Genomic DNA, 17,082 nt, shown 5'->3' with positions numbered 1-17,082 from the left:
ATCTCTAGAGAGATAACTCTAACTCTAGTTAGAATAGTTGGTCAAATCTAATGGGGCCCCCCAGATTTTTGTTCGATTATGTTAAGTAGGGGCTTCACAGTGGAGTGGGCAAGGTGACATTTTCTTTTTCTTTTGGCCCATGTGGTATGTGTGTATGAGGCCTGGAACAGCTATAGTCATTTATTTATTTATTTATTTATTTATTTATTTATTTATTTATTTATGCCATGAAAGAAAACTAATCTGAGGAAGAGGACAGAGATGATTAGAGACAGGAGGACAATAGGGCCAGAGCCTTGCTCAAACTATACACTTTCCTGTATAGTTCTCTCAGTAAATTCTCTTTACTTATGATGTAATTAAACTTGTAATTGAAACCTAAACCCTCTGCACTCATCTGCACGTGGAACTGAATATGAATCTGATGTCAAGAGACAGGAAAAGTCTGGGAAAGGATGGTACCACCAGAATCAGACAACAGACACCTCTCCAGGACACAGCCTGCTGTATGACTGTGGCATCACAGAAGGGCTCCTCATGCTGAAGGGGGCTCTCTGCTCCCCTACCCAGAGCTAGCACTGGTTTGAGTAGAGCTGAGCCTGAAGATGGGGATTTTGCAGTTTAAACCACTCACTCTGATCTAATTGGTCTGGGCCTAGGGTCTGGGTCTGTATTCTGCCTTCTATTGCTGGCAGCCTGCAAGAACTGCAGGGAAACCTCTACTTTCTGAGGTAGTAGAATCCAGGTGCTAGATTTCTCCACAGCCCAATCTTTGCCTAGGTCTACCCCTGCACCTTGCAAGCTGCTTTCTTGCCTCTGACAGGACCAAACATGAATTCATCCTACCCTAGGGGAGGCCTCAGATCCTTAGTTCTCCTGGGGTCATTCTAGCTTCATTTTGTCCCATTCTCTCCCTATTTACAGTGGATAGTTGGCCTCCAACACCAGATTTGGAATAGGTGGGGTACGGTTTTAATTCATAGTTCATAGTCCCTAGCCAGTTGGAGGAATCAGAATTGATTCCCAGAACTGAAACATAACAGAAGATGTGTTTGGTTTCATCTAGAGAGCAGTAACCTGGGAATTAGTGCACACAGGAGATTGTGGGTTTCCCTTTACGTTCATCAGCCCAAATCTCCATTATTGGTGAGGCTAAAGTTCAGCCATGGAAGATGTTTTTGGATTAAAATAGAAGTTTCTAGATGTTCCTCAGTTGTGCTGAGTGCTTCCATCATCCATTACGGGTTGCCACTATCATGTTGATATGACCACTCCTTGCATTGCTTCAAGTCCTGCACCCCAAACTTCTGCCGGACACACAAAATCTCAGCCTCATAACTGAGAACACATCAGTTGTATCTGGAAGCTCTATAACCAGAGGCTCCCCATATGGGTTATGTAGCCAGTAGATGTGTCGATTCTAGTCTTAACCACCTCAGTAGACCCTTCCCTTCCAAATCTCTAGGTTTCATTTCACAGCCTGTTGAGAAGGATAATACTGTCCTGTACCTTTAAAACTCAGTGAGTGCATCTGTATGAATACTCACAGGGCACTGTTGGATGTGGTGTCTGAATAAGCTTACTGAATAGCAGCTACTATGGTTATTTTTTTTTTCCAATCCTGGGATGGTTTTTAGTATGAATTGTGAAGCATCTAGTTTTAAGTGAAAGGTTTTCTATTTAATGAAGCTATGACCTCAGGCAGAATTAACTATCAGTCACTATTAATTTGTACTTTTCTCCCCAGAGGTTACAGCACACCACATGCTGTATATATCTTATTTCCTTTAAATACCTTATTAAAAATTATAGATATGGATCTGTGTCAGTACAGTGTTTGCCCAGTGTGTTTGATGCCTTGGGTTTGATCCCTAGCACCAAATGAATAAAAATTTAAGAAAGGTTTAAAAAGGTTTTTTTTTTTTTTTTTTTTTTTTTTTAACAATTTTTCATTTTCCAAAAGGGATCCAACTTTCAATTATGTCAATTTAGCCAATTAGATACCTTGGCTGCTAAAGGCCCCCCTCACAAGTGTGAGGACCTGAGTTTGGGTCGTCACTGTGTGTCACAGTGCATATCTGTAATCTCAACATTAGGAGAACAGAGGCAGACAGTCCTACTGAGTTGATGAGCTCTGGGTTTAGTAAGAAAAATCAAAGGGAGAGTGATTGGGACCCCTGATATTGACCTTCGACTTCCACACATACCAGACATGTGTATACACCCATACAAACATATATATAAAATCACATGTGCACACACATCCACACACAAAACATTATTATTTATACAAAATAGTCTAAAATGGTAAATATACACAAGAAATAACATACATTTACATATTACAAAAATGTTTTAAAACATTATATAATGTACAAGTAGCACTGCATGAATATTATACCTTGGTAAATCTTAAGATTTTTCTGTCTTTTATGCAAATTTACCGATTATATCATAAGAATAATAGTTTAAGCAAATTCATACTAAATTGATGTACTTGAAAGGAGGATCGGTCACTTTCGGAAAATGAAAAAAACAAAAATAACCTTTAAAAACCTTTCCTAAAAATGTATTTATTTAGGGCTAGGGATCAAACCCAAGGCATCAAACACATTAGGCAAACAATGTACTGCCACAGACCCATATCTATAATTCCTTAATTGTTCATTTCATTCTCATGTTTGTACCCATCAGTGTACAGTGAAGACGGGGTCTAAACAGTTAGCTTATTTTGAAGCCTTAGTTTTGCGTTCTCAACACATACACTATGGGCCTATTCCCATTGTCCCACCTTTACCATCTCAGGTCCTTCTAGTAGGCAACTCTGGCATCTCTTTGCCTGGGGTTTTCCCTGGGTCCCAAGGTCCACCCTGACTCTGGCCACTGAATAAGCTGAAATGCTGATGGATTCATGTTTCTTGAAGAGTGGGATGAGATGTGGAAGTTGGTGGATGAGCACCCCAGCTCTCTTGCCTCATCTATGAAACCACCGAACACCCATGAAACAGTTCCCACCGATGAATCAAGTCCCAGTTGCTGCTGGTGACAACTTGCTCATTAATGCTTTTGTCTGCAGCTTTCTCTTTCCTGTATCACCGCCTCAATGTCTTGCTAGTGTTCCCTGGAGCAACCTTTCAAATTAACTACTTGCACTTGACTACTTGCCTAGCGTCTTCTTCTGGAATATTCAAATGAAGTCAAGCTTCAACTGGGATGTATAACCTCTTGGTGTTGCTCTGTTTTGTGAAAACGAGCCAGCTTAGACAAGGTACTATCTGAAGAAAGGCAAACCTAGCCAAGATTAGATGGACTTCACCAAAGAACATCAGGGACACTTTAAGGATGCCAGAAGCCAACATGGGAGCTTTTTATAACAAACCGGAGCCATCTGCCAGCCTGTAATAACCAAAATATGAAAGTCCTAATCTGGGATACAGTTAAACTGTTTACTTTCTGTTTGTGGTTATGTATTTAAAGCTTAACATGCTCTGAATGGTGGATTTAAATTCATAAGCACATTGTTTTACAAAATTGGCACTGAGTCCTTTTAATGCAATCTGCAAAATGGAAGGTTGCGTCAAGACCTGGATATTTTCACTTCATTGTTATTCTCCTTTGTTCTTAAGGAAAAACTGGGAGGACCAGAGCTCTGTAAATGTCTTGTGGGATACCCAGAACCACTCTCGAAGCCACTTTCTAAGAAGCAATTTCCTCCTGTCCCATAAAAACTCCACAAAGCACCTCAGGCGATCACTGAGGACATCGGGTATGTTTGCAAACTGCAAATACAGCAGACATTCAATTACACTGAATTCATCAAAACCCTAATTGAGACAGGAGCTCAAACCCTACAGCTTAATTACTTTAATTTTAGATGGGTGACAGACTTTCTCATGTCCTTTATGCTAAAATGCTTTAGAGAGAGGCCCATGGGTGCTTGCTGCAATTCTCCCAGCCGAGACAAAGTGCAGAACAACATAAATAATAATGCTAAGTGAGACCCGTGATTAGATTTATTAATCATTCAATTCCTGATTTCTGTCCTTTGCTGTGACATTCCATGGCACCAGCCCTGCTGTCTGGGAATGTGAGGCTGGACAACTCCCACTTCTTGCTGATTGCTTTCTCTCCCACTCAAGAGACTACCTAGGTCCACTCAGACTCTGTACCATCTGGCTGGGCAGGTGCTAGTGTGGAAGATCTTGATTTCCGACTACCAGTTGGCAATTCTTGTTTTAAAGTTTCAATATCGGTAAACTGAACCAAATATCCATGTAGATGTACAAACAAGGTGTTTTGTTGCTGTTGAAAAGAGAACAGGATCTCAGCTGGGACCCGGATATCAGCACCACTCAAAACTCAAGCGCAAGAAATCTTGAACTGACAGCCCTGGCACCAGAACACTGTTTTTTACTCTTGTTGGTGATTTATCCAAAGTTGTGCAGATGCAGTGTCTGAGTCATCTTGCAGAAGAATGTATCTAGATCACATTGCCTTTTTGTGACTTTTCCAACTGTTCTGAACATTTTCTAAGGTTTTATAAAAAAACAAACAAACAAATGTTGCTATTGATTACCTGCAAAAAATGCACTTTAGACATATTTAACAACTCAACATATTTAAGACTTTCAAAGTAAAATTGGCCAGTGGTAAAAACATTTTAGGAAGGTATTTATAATTTTATATGTATATATTCACTTTCAACTGAAATAAAAAAGCACTAAGAATTGAAAAAAAAAAAAGAGACTATCACAACCTAGGACTAAGCACTACTCCTCTGATGTCATTATGCTAACCCATCATTTGTTTTCCTTTACAAGACCTTCTGCCTGCCCCTCTGCTCCCCATCCTGTCTCTGATGGGAGCCGTAGATACCCCTGTCAATTATTCCATCAATGGAGTGGTCAAACCTTCCCAGTGATGTAGCATAGAATCTGGTAGTGAGGACCTCAGGATGAATATCCCAAGAGTTGATAAAAGCGTCTAACTTGTTTTGACCTTCCTTGCAGACCAAGAACTATTATTATTGTTAAACATGATAGGTTTCATCACCATGGCAACACTCTGAAGTAGATGTGCTTATACCCATTCTATAGATGAGAAGGATCAAACTTCCATAGCTAAAATAACTTCTCCAAAATTCCCCAGCTAGCAAATGGCAAAGTAAGAATGCAATCCAGGTTTATCTGATTCTTTGGCCCACATTCCTCCCCAAATACAATTCTGTGGCTTCTGCAAAGATGTGAGGGAATCTACAAAAACAGCAAGTGGAGGGCTTTGGAAATCTCCAAGTAGGCGCAGGATTTAAAAAAAGAAGAAAAAGAAAAGAAAGAAAAAGAAGGAAGGATATAGCTAGGATCACACTTGTGGCTATTCCCAGGAGAAGCTCTGGTTGTCACCTTTCTCTAGTGGGGCTGTGAGACCAGCCAGCAAAGACCTGGAGAAGGTAGAAAGATGGATGCCAACAACCTGTGTGGCAGCCATGAGCAGGTGTCCTAGCCAAGCTGATGAGCGGCACTGCTGATGAATTACACACTACGAACACACTGCATTTCATTTCATAAGTAATTAGCTGTGTGGCACTGAGTAGACATCACCCAGCCATTTGTTTCACTTCTTTACATTGTCTCTTCCCCTTCGGGCTTGATTCAGAATCAAGCTGCAGGTACAAATGACTAATGAACTAATGACAACACTAATAACGGCCCGGCTAATAATCATACCGCTAATGGTGACAATGCTAATTAAGAAAGTGCTAACAGCAACAGCATCCACTGGTGTGACTATTCATCTCTGGACGGCAACGATGAGCTGGTCAGGCAGGGTAGAGCCAGGGGAGAGTAACAGCAGTAAAGGCAGGCATGCGGCTCATTTTTTTTTTTTTTTTGTCACTAACTACCTATGTAGGAGAACTCAGGAACACTACAGTGTGGCCCCATTAACTTTAATACAATGGGGTCATGGAGAAAGCAGAAAATATTTAGCCTAGTGAGTGAGCCAGACCCCAGTCATCATGAGCAAAAATCCAGGAGCCTCTTATCAGAGCTAGCCTGTCCACCAGGGAATCCTGGAGCTGATGGTTGATAAGATCAAAATGTCCTTCTGCTTGTTGCTCGGATGGAACAAACACAGCAGGCAGAGAAGGCAGATCAGTTGGCATGGAAGTAGAGACCACTAAAGTGGACTGTGGAGAATAGCAGTGAACTCTATGGGAACTCCTGAGTGTTCATTTGAGAGACGGACATCATGGCATGCTTAGCGGCCTCTGAGAGGCACAGAGGCCTAACACACGTGGGAGAGAAGGTCACCAGGATCAGATTTTATACCAGTTAGTCACTTTAACCAGGGCACAGCACAGACTACACAGAGGTTCCTGATCAGGTGAAGTGATTTTGAATCCCTCAATATTATAAGTAGAGTTACAGCTAGAACAGTAGAAATAGGTTTTTCTAGAAAATATTGAGTCTTAGGTGTTTTGGCAGAGAACTGATGATCTCATTTCTAATGACTATTTCTCTGAGGTAACTTGGCTCTGAGAGCCACAGGGAAGCTGTATGCCCCATGAACCTTCAGCCTCTAACCTTGGCTGCCCAATAGTCTTATACTCTGGTGACTTCTGAACAAATTCCTGAGACTATTACAGAGACAACAACGTTCTAAAAGGACAGTGGCCCTGCCAGGATGCCTCCTGACATTAGAATAGTCTCTCCTTAGGTTGACTCAGGACTTCAAGTCTCCTCTAGACTACAAAAGCTTCAGCCTTCAGGAAGAAAAGCGACATCCTGAACTGTGACAATGATGAATTCTTTAAGTAGATAAAAATTGCCTCTTTTCTGCCCTGCCTTTCTCATTTATCTCATTTTATCTGAGGCACCACACAGTCTAGTGTAGATCAGTAGCTCTCAAAAGGAGGTATGTGGGGGTGCACTTTCAAGCTCACAGTTAACACTGTTAGGCTTGCTAATTCCCTATGTGGAACTGGGGTTCAATAATCCATCAACCTGGAAACCAAATAACAGTGGCTTCAGAATGGAGATCTCCAATCACACTGCCCAAGGCTCCACTGTGGGTGAATTCCGACATAACAATTCCTGCCTTGGCTCCATACTTTCATCTTCTCCATGTCATGTACAACCATCACAAACCCTAACCCCAGTCCTACCTGCCCTGCAAAGAGCCCACAGACGCCAATGATGCACAGGATGTTGAACACAGCAGAGCCCACGATGGTGCCAACTCCCACATCGCCCTTCGTAATGAAGACTCCTGGAACACAAACCAACACCAATCTGGCTGTAGTGGTCCAGCTGCATTCCAAGGACATTTGAAGGCCATTTCTGAGTTCTAGACTATGCTCAGGATCCAGAGGAAATAGGCAAGCTTTGGAGGGAGTTTCTGAATCCAGAGGCTAGACTTTCTCTTAGTAGTACTGTCCCTGGGTCTAAGAAAAGTTCACACACAGTAAAAGCAGTGAATGACTAGAGCAGAATGAAAGGTTTTGCTTGGGGTTTAGGAACTTAATATTTTGTAAGTGGGAGACAACTCAAATCTGAAGGCCTTCTTTCCCAGAACCCCTTTCTCTCATACAGGAAAGAGTTGAGACATCCTCCTAGCATCACTTACCTATGACCGATGTGAACAGCTCCGGGGCCGAGCTACCTGCTGCCATGAATGTGGCTCCTGCCACATCTTCACTGAGGTGGAGGCGCTGCATGGGGACAAAGACAAGATGGGTGAGGTGGGATTTTACCTTGGGATACACATGAGTGTGGCTCTAGAGGTCTTAAGCACGGGGACTTCAGGACTCAGGGGTTGAGCTCAGTCCCTCTCACTGTCCCTCCATTCAGAGCTTGGCTGCTTCTGCTCTCTGCTCAGCATCTCCACTTGCAAGATCAGCAGGGATTACATGACTCCATTAGCCAACGTCTAGACATTTAGGGCTCTGTAACCCAAATGTATCAAGCAGCTATTGATAACCAGGAGGGTGGAGTAGCAAGCTGAGAGCATCCTGGGCAGTGGTGGGTAGTCATTGTCTTTCTAATGGCAGCTATGTTCAGCTCCCTCGATGTCTGCAGACACTGATTTTGGAAGAGATGTGTGTAATCTAGAGTTGCATGCAAACACCATGGTTGTTGCAGTACTTTGAATAACTTGAAGCTCACAGCAGCCAGTTTGCAAGAGGTAAGTAGACCCATGGAGTCACCCAAGCGCACTCCAAACCCTTGACCTTCAAACTCTGGGTGGTACAGCAGGAGAGAAAACTTGAGACAGAGTAAAAAATGAGGCAGCCCATTTCTCCCAAATCTTTGGGGACAGTTCCCCATTTCTCAAGTTGCCCTGTTTGTTAAACTGGAAGGTGATTTTCAAGAACACAAGAAGAATGGACATGAGAGGCTGGTTGGTGTGTTTAGCTTTCCGGCATTCCACCATGGCCCAGAAAGTAAGCTGCCAGCTGTTGGGAAGCAGCCAGTTCCCTTCGGGTGTCAGGGCAGAGACTTCAGTTTCCAGCGCCAGCCTTTTTTCTCTCTTTCTCAGCAGCACCAGTGGCTGCACTTCCATGCTTGACCACACAGAGGCAGTATAGCCTTGGAGGTCCCTATGATAGAGGCATGCTCTTTGGGATCCTGGGTGCCTTGGCTCTACACTCACAGTTGAGGTTCCCATAGGGTACTGAGGAGACCCTGAGATGGTACCTCAGCACTAAAAGCCTTGGCTGGTGGAGAAGCCCCAGCACTGGAATCTCAATGGATAGGGATGGCTGGAAGGCAACCTGAGCCAGGAATCAGCTCCTAGGAATGCCTTGAGTTGCTGTGCTTCCCTCCCAAGATTTATGGGCTGGTATTAATTGTTGCTTATGAAGCTTGGCCTTATAGTCCAGTTTCACTCTTGCTTCCATGACTCCTTCCTTTCCTTCCCCCTTTATACCTAAATCACTCCAGCCTGGCAATACCACACTGGCTTCTTAGAATCACCAGTCACAAGGTCTTCTTGCTTCTGCATTGCTAGTGGCTATGAGGAGAGCCAGGGAGAATGTTCCTTAGCTTCACCCTGAGTGGAGAATAATTCACCACAGATGGACACCCTGGGCTGTCCATGAACAACAGGTCTTGTCGTTCTCATTTAGATCCAGTGGCTCAGGTGTTTTCTGTTTTTTTTTTTTTTTTTTTTTTTTTTTTTTTTTTTCCTGAAATGTTTTTTCAGTGAGCCCTTTCCTTCAGGCTTGGCTCCTTTGGTCCACCCATACACACAGCCCTGTACTGGCACCATGGCAGAATCTATCATTTGATTCCTTCTCTCTGCACCAAGTCCCCACTGGGTTCATCCAACTTTCTATGAACACAGTGAACCTTTGAGATCAGTGGGGTTGGTCATTCTCAAATCCAAGCGGCGTTCAAATTTCATATAAAATACTGCAGTGTTTGCATATAACAAATACATTTTCCCATATTCTGTCAATCATCTCTAGATTGCTAATAATCCCTAACACAATGTAAATGCCATGTAACAAGCTCTATGGTCTGGGGCATAACAATAAGGAAGACCTTCTGTATCTGCTCCATACTGATCCAAATTTTAAAAAAAATGTTTGATCTCCTGGGCATAGTGGTAGATGCCTTTAATCCCAGCACTCAGGCACAGGCAGACAGATCTGTGAATTCAAGGCCAGCCTGATCTATAAAGTGAGTTCCAGGAAAGCCAGTGCTACACAGAGAGACCCTGTCTTGAAAAACCAAACCAACCAACTAAACAAACAAACCCCAACCCCCAAACCCCAAAACAACTATAACAAAAGGAGTTTGATCAGTTTGATCCAAGGTTGAATGCCTGGCTGTGGAACTTATATGGAGAAGGTGGAATATTGTGGTATACTCAGTGGTTTCTAAGCCTATGGATGACCAGAGCCAGGCTGTGCATTCCCTAGTTTCCTTCCTAGCCTTTGGCAAGCAGCTTGGCTGGGGTAGAGCCTAGCTCTGTGTTACAGTACTTAGGGTTCATCCACAGCCCAGGAGGCCCCACTATGGCTTTTATGACTTCCACATGGCCCTAAGACTTTCCTACTCTTGACAGCTGATATTCCTGTGCAAGTATAAGCTTCTGACCAACCTGGGCCTGCTACCTCATGACAAGGAATGCCAGCTTCCTCTTTGCTTGTTGGATGTCTCTGAAACATCTCTTTTCTGCCTTTGCTTCAGTGTAGCAGAGTCTGAGTCTGTCTATTTACTGTAGACAAAGGACTCTAACACCTTTTTATGTTCCCTCATGGAACCACATGGCTGTCTAATAGTTAGTGATTCACCTAATCTGTTGCTGCCATACTGGGTTATCATATTGGCACTCCTTTCTATTTTCTGCTCAACATTTTTCATGGCTTGAATGTGACACCCATTCCAAGCTATGATTTATTGAGCAATATGGGTTTCTTTCTAGAATCATTTTTTACCAAAGTCTAAACAACTTCTTCTTGAACATCTCTGTTTAGCTCAAGTTAGTCTGGGAGCAAGTACTGAGCATACAGCATCACTTCTCTTCAATGAGATTAGGGAAAGAAAAGAGAGTTTAGAGAGTCCTAGGCTAGGAAATCTTGTTAGGCTGCAAGGGGGTGGTCCTGCATTATCATCCCCCATTTCTTCCTGTGAAAGAATGGAACTTCAGGGAGAGTTGTCCACAGGCTCTTAGAAGACATAAACACAACATCTCTGAGATACAAACTCTGTCACCATTCTACAGGCATGCCATTAGTCCAGCAACTAGGATGGCTTTAAGTACATGGAGCTATACTCAGAGATATGAATGTGGCATGGCATGATTTCTTGTCATTTACTTTGCTCCTAAAACTGGACTTGGTTTGGAACAGAGAACATTCTGGGAAGGGAGGCCCTTCATCTGTATTCTTCCTCCCTGGATAGCTGTGGACCCTAGAGGTAGAGCCAGTTTTGACACAAACCTGTTGTAAGTAATTGCAGAGTTGCAACAGGTATAAAGATGACCTAGTGGTTAAGCTCAGACTGACCTGGGTTCAGGTATTGATTCCTTTCCTAAACAGCTGTATGACCTGGAATGGGATACTCTGAGTCTCTTGATTCCTAGAGGGAAGCTAACTGTGGTCACCTGGTAGAATCCTAGATGTGGTTAAAGAGAGGATGGGCACATTCACCCCACACTGACTTAGCAACACAGCCAGCTTAATGCACCCTGGGACCCAGTCAAAACAGCAACTTTACCCTATCAAACATTTTCTTTCCTTCTTAATTTCTGGTAAAGACTAACTCTCTCTTCTGTTCTGCCAGCTATTTGGTGGCTTATTCTCTAGAAGGATGTGCATGTTCTCAAAAGTTCTCTGTGTTTCCTTAATGGAGGGTACAGGTTGATGCCTGTATTTATATTTCTGGGATACAATAAACACCTTTGTTATTAACAACAAAAACATTGCATGAGAAAAGGCAGAGCCATTTTGCTTTGTGTAAGTGTGAAGTACCAACAGGTAGTGAGTGGGCCCTGTGTGTCCCCCTGTCACTGACTCACTAATCCGTCTTCATACTGAACGTACACAACCTTTTTCTTCATCATTTCCCTCTGAGGAGTAAACTCTGACAGATACTTACATAACACTGACATTGTACTAGGAATTGTCTAGATATGGTTTGAACTTTACAGTTCTACGCTACTTTAAGAAGGGAGTTGACCATCTGAGGGTTTGTAAACAACCTGCCACAGATACTGAAGGATCACAAGTGCCCCCACCAAGGGCTGAACATTTCTTGCCTTTGACACAAGTTGAGCCTGTTCCTAGGCTGGATCACTGTGACACTCATGTCCCCTCTAGAATACTGTGCATTTCAGGTGCCACGTTACTTTCTTTGCTCTACTGTCACTGCAAAGAGGAACACACTTCCATGACCTTTTTTTAGGGTCAGTGTGCAATGACTGCTTATCTCTAAGTACAAAATGAACAAACATTCAAGGCATGGAAGAAACTGCACAGGTTAATAATCTCCCAAGTGTGGCTTGCAGACCAGCATCCTCAGCATTATGTGAGACCAGATTAGAAATATAGATTCTGGCCACATCCTCTGTTGGTGGTTGGAACCTAGTGACTTAGGTACTGTGGGGAGAGCAAGAAGGGGCCACAAAGCTTGGTGGCTACTGGACTTCCTGGAAACTCAGATAATTCATTAAAAACAGTAGATAAAACACAAATTTTTCTTTTAAAAGAAATTGCACGTAAGAAAAACAGATCTCAGGACAGCGGGATGAAAGTGAAGAGGAACGAGAGCTTTCTAGGTAGGGTGAACATCAATGAAATCTTTTTAGGTTCATTTGTTTATTGTGTGTATGAGTGTGCATGTGAGTGTGTGAGTATGTGCAAGTGTGTGTGCGAACATTTAGTGAAGATGCCAAGACACACACATGGAGGTCAGAGGACAGCTTGTTGGAGTCTGTTTTCTCCTTCCACCGTAGACGACCTGAGGGTTGAACTCAGGTCATCAGGCTTGGCGGCCAGTGCTTGATCCATCTTGCCGATCCCTGAATATCTGTTTTTAAACTTGCTGTTCACCGGCATTAGCTATGATAATTGGTACAATGCGAAACAAATACTCTTTGCCCAACTCTCTTGCCCCAGAGCCTGCCAGGCATCCACCCAGAGTACAAATAGAGAGTGAGTGTGAGGGAGGCATATGGTAGTAGTAGGTTCTTACCCCAACAGGACTTCAAAAGAAAGAAATGAAGGAAAGAGAGGTAGAAGGAATAATAAGGAACAAGAAGAAGCAGAACTGAAAAGGGGGAGGAGGGATCAAGCCCAACATCTTGATGATACTCCAGGCCTGGGGTGTTGACTACAGGTTTAATACACAGGCACCAGAATTATTTAAAAAATGATGTGCATCTACAAAGAACACACAGCTTTGGTCTTGTCACTATTCCCTAAGCAACATAGAACAACATCTGTCTCCACAGAACTTACGTCATGGTGGTGAAATACACAGGAAGATCTATGTAGGTTGCTTGCAAACACTACACTTTACTACATGTGTTTTACATGCTGGAGCGTCCACAAATTTTGTTGCTGCAGGACAGTCTGGAACTATTTCCATGGATATGCAGAGAAGACTGTAACACTAGCAGTAATGATGGATGCAGTTGGGAGAGCTGGCGATGTGGGTTAAATCCTAGCCATCCACCAGGTTTTGAAATGTTATGCAGACTGACTAAGCCAATACCATCTGCCCTCAGGCATTCAGGTACTTACATCTATGACTCTCCAGGACCTTGGAGATGAGGCTAGAACATGCCAGGGTAGAGTCCCCATCCCAGGCCTCTCTCAGGCACACTGGGAATATACCTCCACATACCTCACAGATCTTTTCCAAGGATGGGACGAAGAAGTCATCACACACGATGGCCAGTGCATAGAACATGTACATGGCCTGGAAGAAAGGAGAGGAGAAAGAGTTGAGTCAGGTAGAGCTAAGGGCAAAGGTTGATCATCTTTTCCTTCAATTAGTATCTTCTCTTATCATACATTTAGCTTCTTATTCAGAGTAAGAACAAAGTCTTTGCAATTCCTGAAAGACCTTAACTTTGCTTTAGCTTTGCCTTTGACCTTACTACCTACTAATCGTCTCTTGTCCCCCTTCTGACACACCAAGAAGACCATGGGCACTTGCCTTAGGGCCTTTGCACTTGGTTCTTCTATCCAGAGCAGAAGAGTATATCTTCTCCTCAGATATGCCATTGTTTCACTCCACTATGCTTTTTAAATGCCAACCCGACTCCCTGACCACTGTTCCCTCTGTATCCTCTCATCTTGTCTTTTTTTTTGGGTAGATTATAGGTTAACTCCATCAGTCTGTTGCAAGTTTCCATTATGAAGACATGAACTTCCTCTTGTAATTACTATTACATCTTCAGAAGTCATCCATGGCTGGCCTGGAAGCACTAGTAGCTGAGCTGATCATGTCCCAGTGAGCTTACTTACTATATGGTTCCTGCAGGATAGCCTGTGCAAACTTGCTTCTACATTGGGGTCAGCTATCACTAGGGCATCCCTAGAATTTCATCTTCTAATTAGAGATTGTCCTTTCCTTTATTCAAGGTATTATCTAGAAGAATGACCATTTGTTTGGGTTCTAGTGTTGAGTGACTACCCATCATGCACCTTTCACTTCTTCAGGGGACCCCAGCACCCTCCCATATACACAGTGCCTCAGATAGAAGGTGTCTCACCTTTTCTCCAGGATTACATATGGATTGGTCAATTGGTGTATAGTATTCCTAGTGGAGATGGCTATTGGTTCAGAAGTAGGCATGTGACTTAGACCCACTCAATCAGATAAAAGGAAAGAGTTATCAACTTTCCAAAGAGAGACATTTCTCACTCTCTGTTGCTAGCTGTGGAGAAGAAGTGTGAGATTCTTAGACTTAGAGTGAAGTTGATTCTGATTTGGAAAGCAGCAGAGTCCTCAATGTCTTATGGAGTCACAGATCATCTGGTATTAGAGTCCACCATGCCCCTGGACTCCAAAGCATGCCAGCAGCCTTGCTGGGAAAGTTTGACTTGGAATATTCCAGTATCTGTAGTCTAAAGTGTTTACAAGTACTGGCTCGATCTCCAGCATTCTCACTGGTATATTTATTACTATCTTCTATCATATTTTCCTACTGATTACTATTCCACAGCATGGGCCCCAGTTACACAGGGCACAGCCTAAGACCCAGGCCAGGAACCAGAATATACCATTTCTTGTCACAAAGTGATCCATGAGTAAGAGGGCCAGGCAGCGGTTAACAGACTATAAATACCCCTCAAGCCTGTAGCTGCCAGAGAGTGCAGTCATACATAGGGAGAGCCTGATAATAGTGATACCACATTAAGAAGCTGAACCAAGAGGAGCAACAGGTACATATGCACACCCATACACACACATGCACACCTACACCTACATCCATATACATGCACACACACATTCAAGCATGTAGGCGTGCGCACATGCGCGTGCGCACACACACACACACACACACACACACACACACACACACACCAACATCATTCGAACACTGATCTCAACTCAGTTTGAAACCAAGTGAATGTTCCAATTTCATGAGCCAACGCTCTGCCTTTTGCACTTAGCCTATTAGAGGAGTTTCTGCTGCTTACAGCTTTCTTTCCTGAGGTCTTTGCCACAGTCCTAGCTGGAAATGATCTCAGGCTTTTGACTCTTGGCCAGTGCACTAATTTAGTCCCCTGGCTTCCCTTGTATGCACTTGACTTTTTTCCATGTGTATGCGTTCCTTCTCTCCCACAGGACAGGGAGAGTCTCAAGTACAGTGCAACACTCTATTTTGTGGAAATGTTACACAAAAGCACAAAGATGAAGTGTTCCAAACTGCAGACTATGCTAAATTATCAAAACCCACCAAAATACACCACAGGGGATGGTTAGATCGGCCATGACTCATCATTCCATGCAACACTGTCAAGAGAGACTGCGTGGATAGGTATTTAGTGATGAGAAAATATATCTGCACTACACTATTCTATGAAAACATTCAAAACTTGTCTGTCTTTTTTTTAACTTGTTTAGGTGTGTGTGTGTAGACTGACTCACACACATAAGAACATTTGCATATGAGTCTGTCATGCTGTCAAAGTAAAAGCCATGTTTCTTAACCAGAATGAATCTGCCTATCTTATAATCATAAGTCATATTTTCCCTTTAACCATAAATTTCCATTTCATGTGTGATTTATGTTGACTGTAGGAAATTTTGGAGGTAAATTTTTTTATATATACTTTGCTGGCCTCTGAGAAGCCAGGAAGAGTAGCATCCAGAAAAGGCTCTAAAATAATTTTTTATTGCTTGATATATTCATAATCTATATAAATCATCTACCCATAGCATTTTTGAATATGTCAAACAAAAAAATGCTGTATTATACAGCTCTGTGGATCAGCCAGAAATACCTCCCCAAACTGTAATAGACTCAAACCCTCTTTTGCTGTGTGACTTAGCTGATCCAATGAAATGCAGGTTTTAACATCATCCTTGAAAGGACATCCAAATTAAGTAATTGAAATACAGAGCAACACATCTGTGGATTAACCAAGATCTAAATAAGCTGTCCATCATTGACATAGTCAGCTCATTGGAACAGCTGGCACTGCTTGGAAGTCCATGCAACCTTTCAGTAAGAGCATGTTCCCATATTAAGTATTGATCTTGTTGCAAGACCAGAACCTCCATCCAATACTCTAACCCTGAGCTGGGATGAGAAATGAACAGATCTGCCAAACTCTCTGTGCTTTTGAGGGTGGTGAGTATGGAAAACCACACTGATTTTAGTTCATAAGACATGGGGAGGTGAGGTGGAGATATCCACTGTCAATCAGACACCCCATGACCAAGCACACTGGGAGATGCTATGAAGCCTGTGAGATGTATAGAGGCCCCTTGGCTGCTGTAGGGCACTTTCTGGCATCTGTGGAGCAGGAATGAGGAAGAGGCTGCTTCTATCACTATAATCCTCTGTAAATCTCTCCCATGAGACTCACAGAAAAGCAGGTTCCCACCAAGAAAATAAAATGCACAAACTAAAAGAACAGAGGACTCAAAACAAAGGCTCAAAGTCCAGATGGCGCAGGACTCTTACAGAAGGTGGAGCATCTATGCGACTGGCAGAAATTAAGGCACTTTCTGATTCATTTGCACTCTCCTACATTTCCAAAGGATAGAGGGTATCATTGAAGAGGAGAAGAACAAAATTTTTCTCTGTTGGGAGTTTGCACTGCAGGTCCTTTACAGATCCATCTCTCTTAGTTCTTCTGGTACTTGTGTGAGGCAAGCAGTCCCTGAGTCTGTTTCTCAGACAATGCAGGGAGAAATGACAATCATATGACAAGGCTTAGATTGAACCTCAGGACCTTCTCCATCCTTCTCTGAGCCCATCTTTCTCTACACAGGTCTGATCTCACTCATGGGTGCTTCTAATTTTTAGCTTGCCTTCTGCTTTTCTGTCTCTTCCAACCTTGCGGAGAGAGGAACATGAGTCCCAGCCGTCTATTTTAGGGCCACCTGTCTGGGT

At 43.0% G+C, this 17,082-nt stretch overlaps 1 protein-coding gene across 2 annotated transcripts in view; it reads right to left on the bottom strand.

The window, feature by feature from the left end:
- The window catches only part of Slc24a3 (solute carrier family 24 member 3), a 452,844-nt gene that overhangs the window by 119,683 nt on the left and 316,079 nt on the right, over nucleotides 1-17,082 (bottom strand). For both annotated transcript variants that reach the window (XM_034495053.2, XM_076929900.1), the window contains exons 4-6: nucleotides 13,353-13,427; nucleotides 7,624-7,708; nucleotides 7,163-7,266 (exon numbers count right to left, since the gene is read on the bottom strand). In XM_034495053.2, the coding sequence (XP_034350944.1) occupies nucleotides 7,163-7,266; nucleotides 7,624-7,708; nucleotides 13,353-13,427 (264 nt within the window). The remainder of the gene's footprint in view (nucleotides 1-7,162; nucleotides 7,267-7,623; nucleotides 7,709-13,352; nucleotides 13,428-17,082) is intronic.

The sequence above is a fragment of the Arvicanthis niloticus genome, chromosome 2 (assembly GCF_011762505.2).
Source record: "Arvicanthis niloticus isolate mArvNil1 chromosome 2, mArvNil1.pat.X, whole genome shotgun sequence".
Taxonomy (NCBI): Eukaryota; Metazoa; Chordata; class Mammalia; order Rodentia; family Muridae; genus Arvicanthis; species Arvicanthis niloticus.
This window is presented reverse-complemented; position numbering and strand designations above follow the sequence as displayed.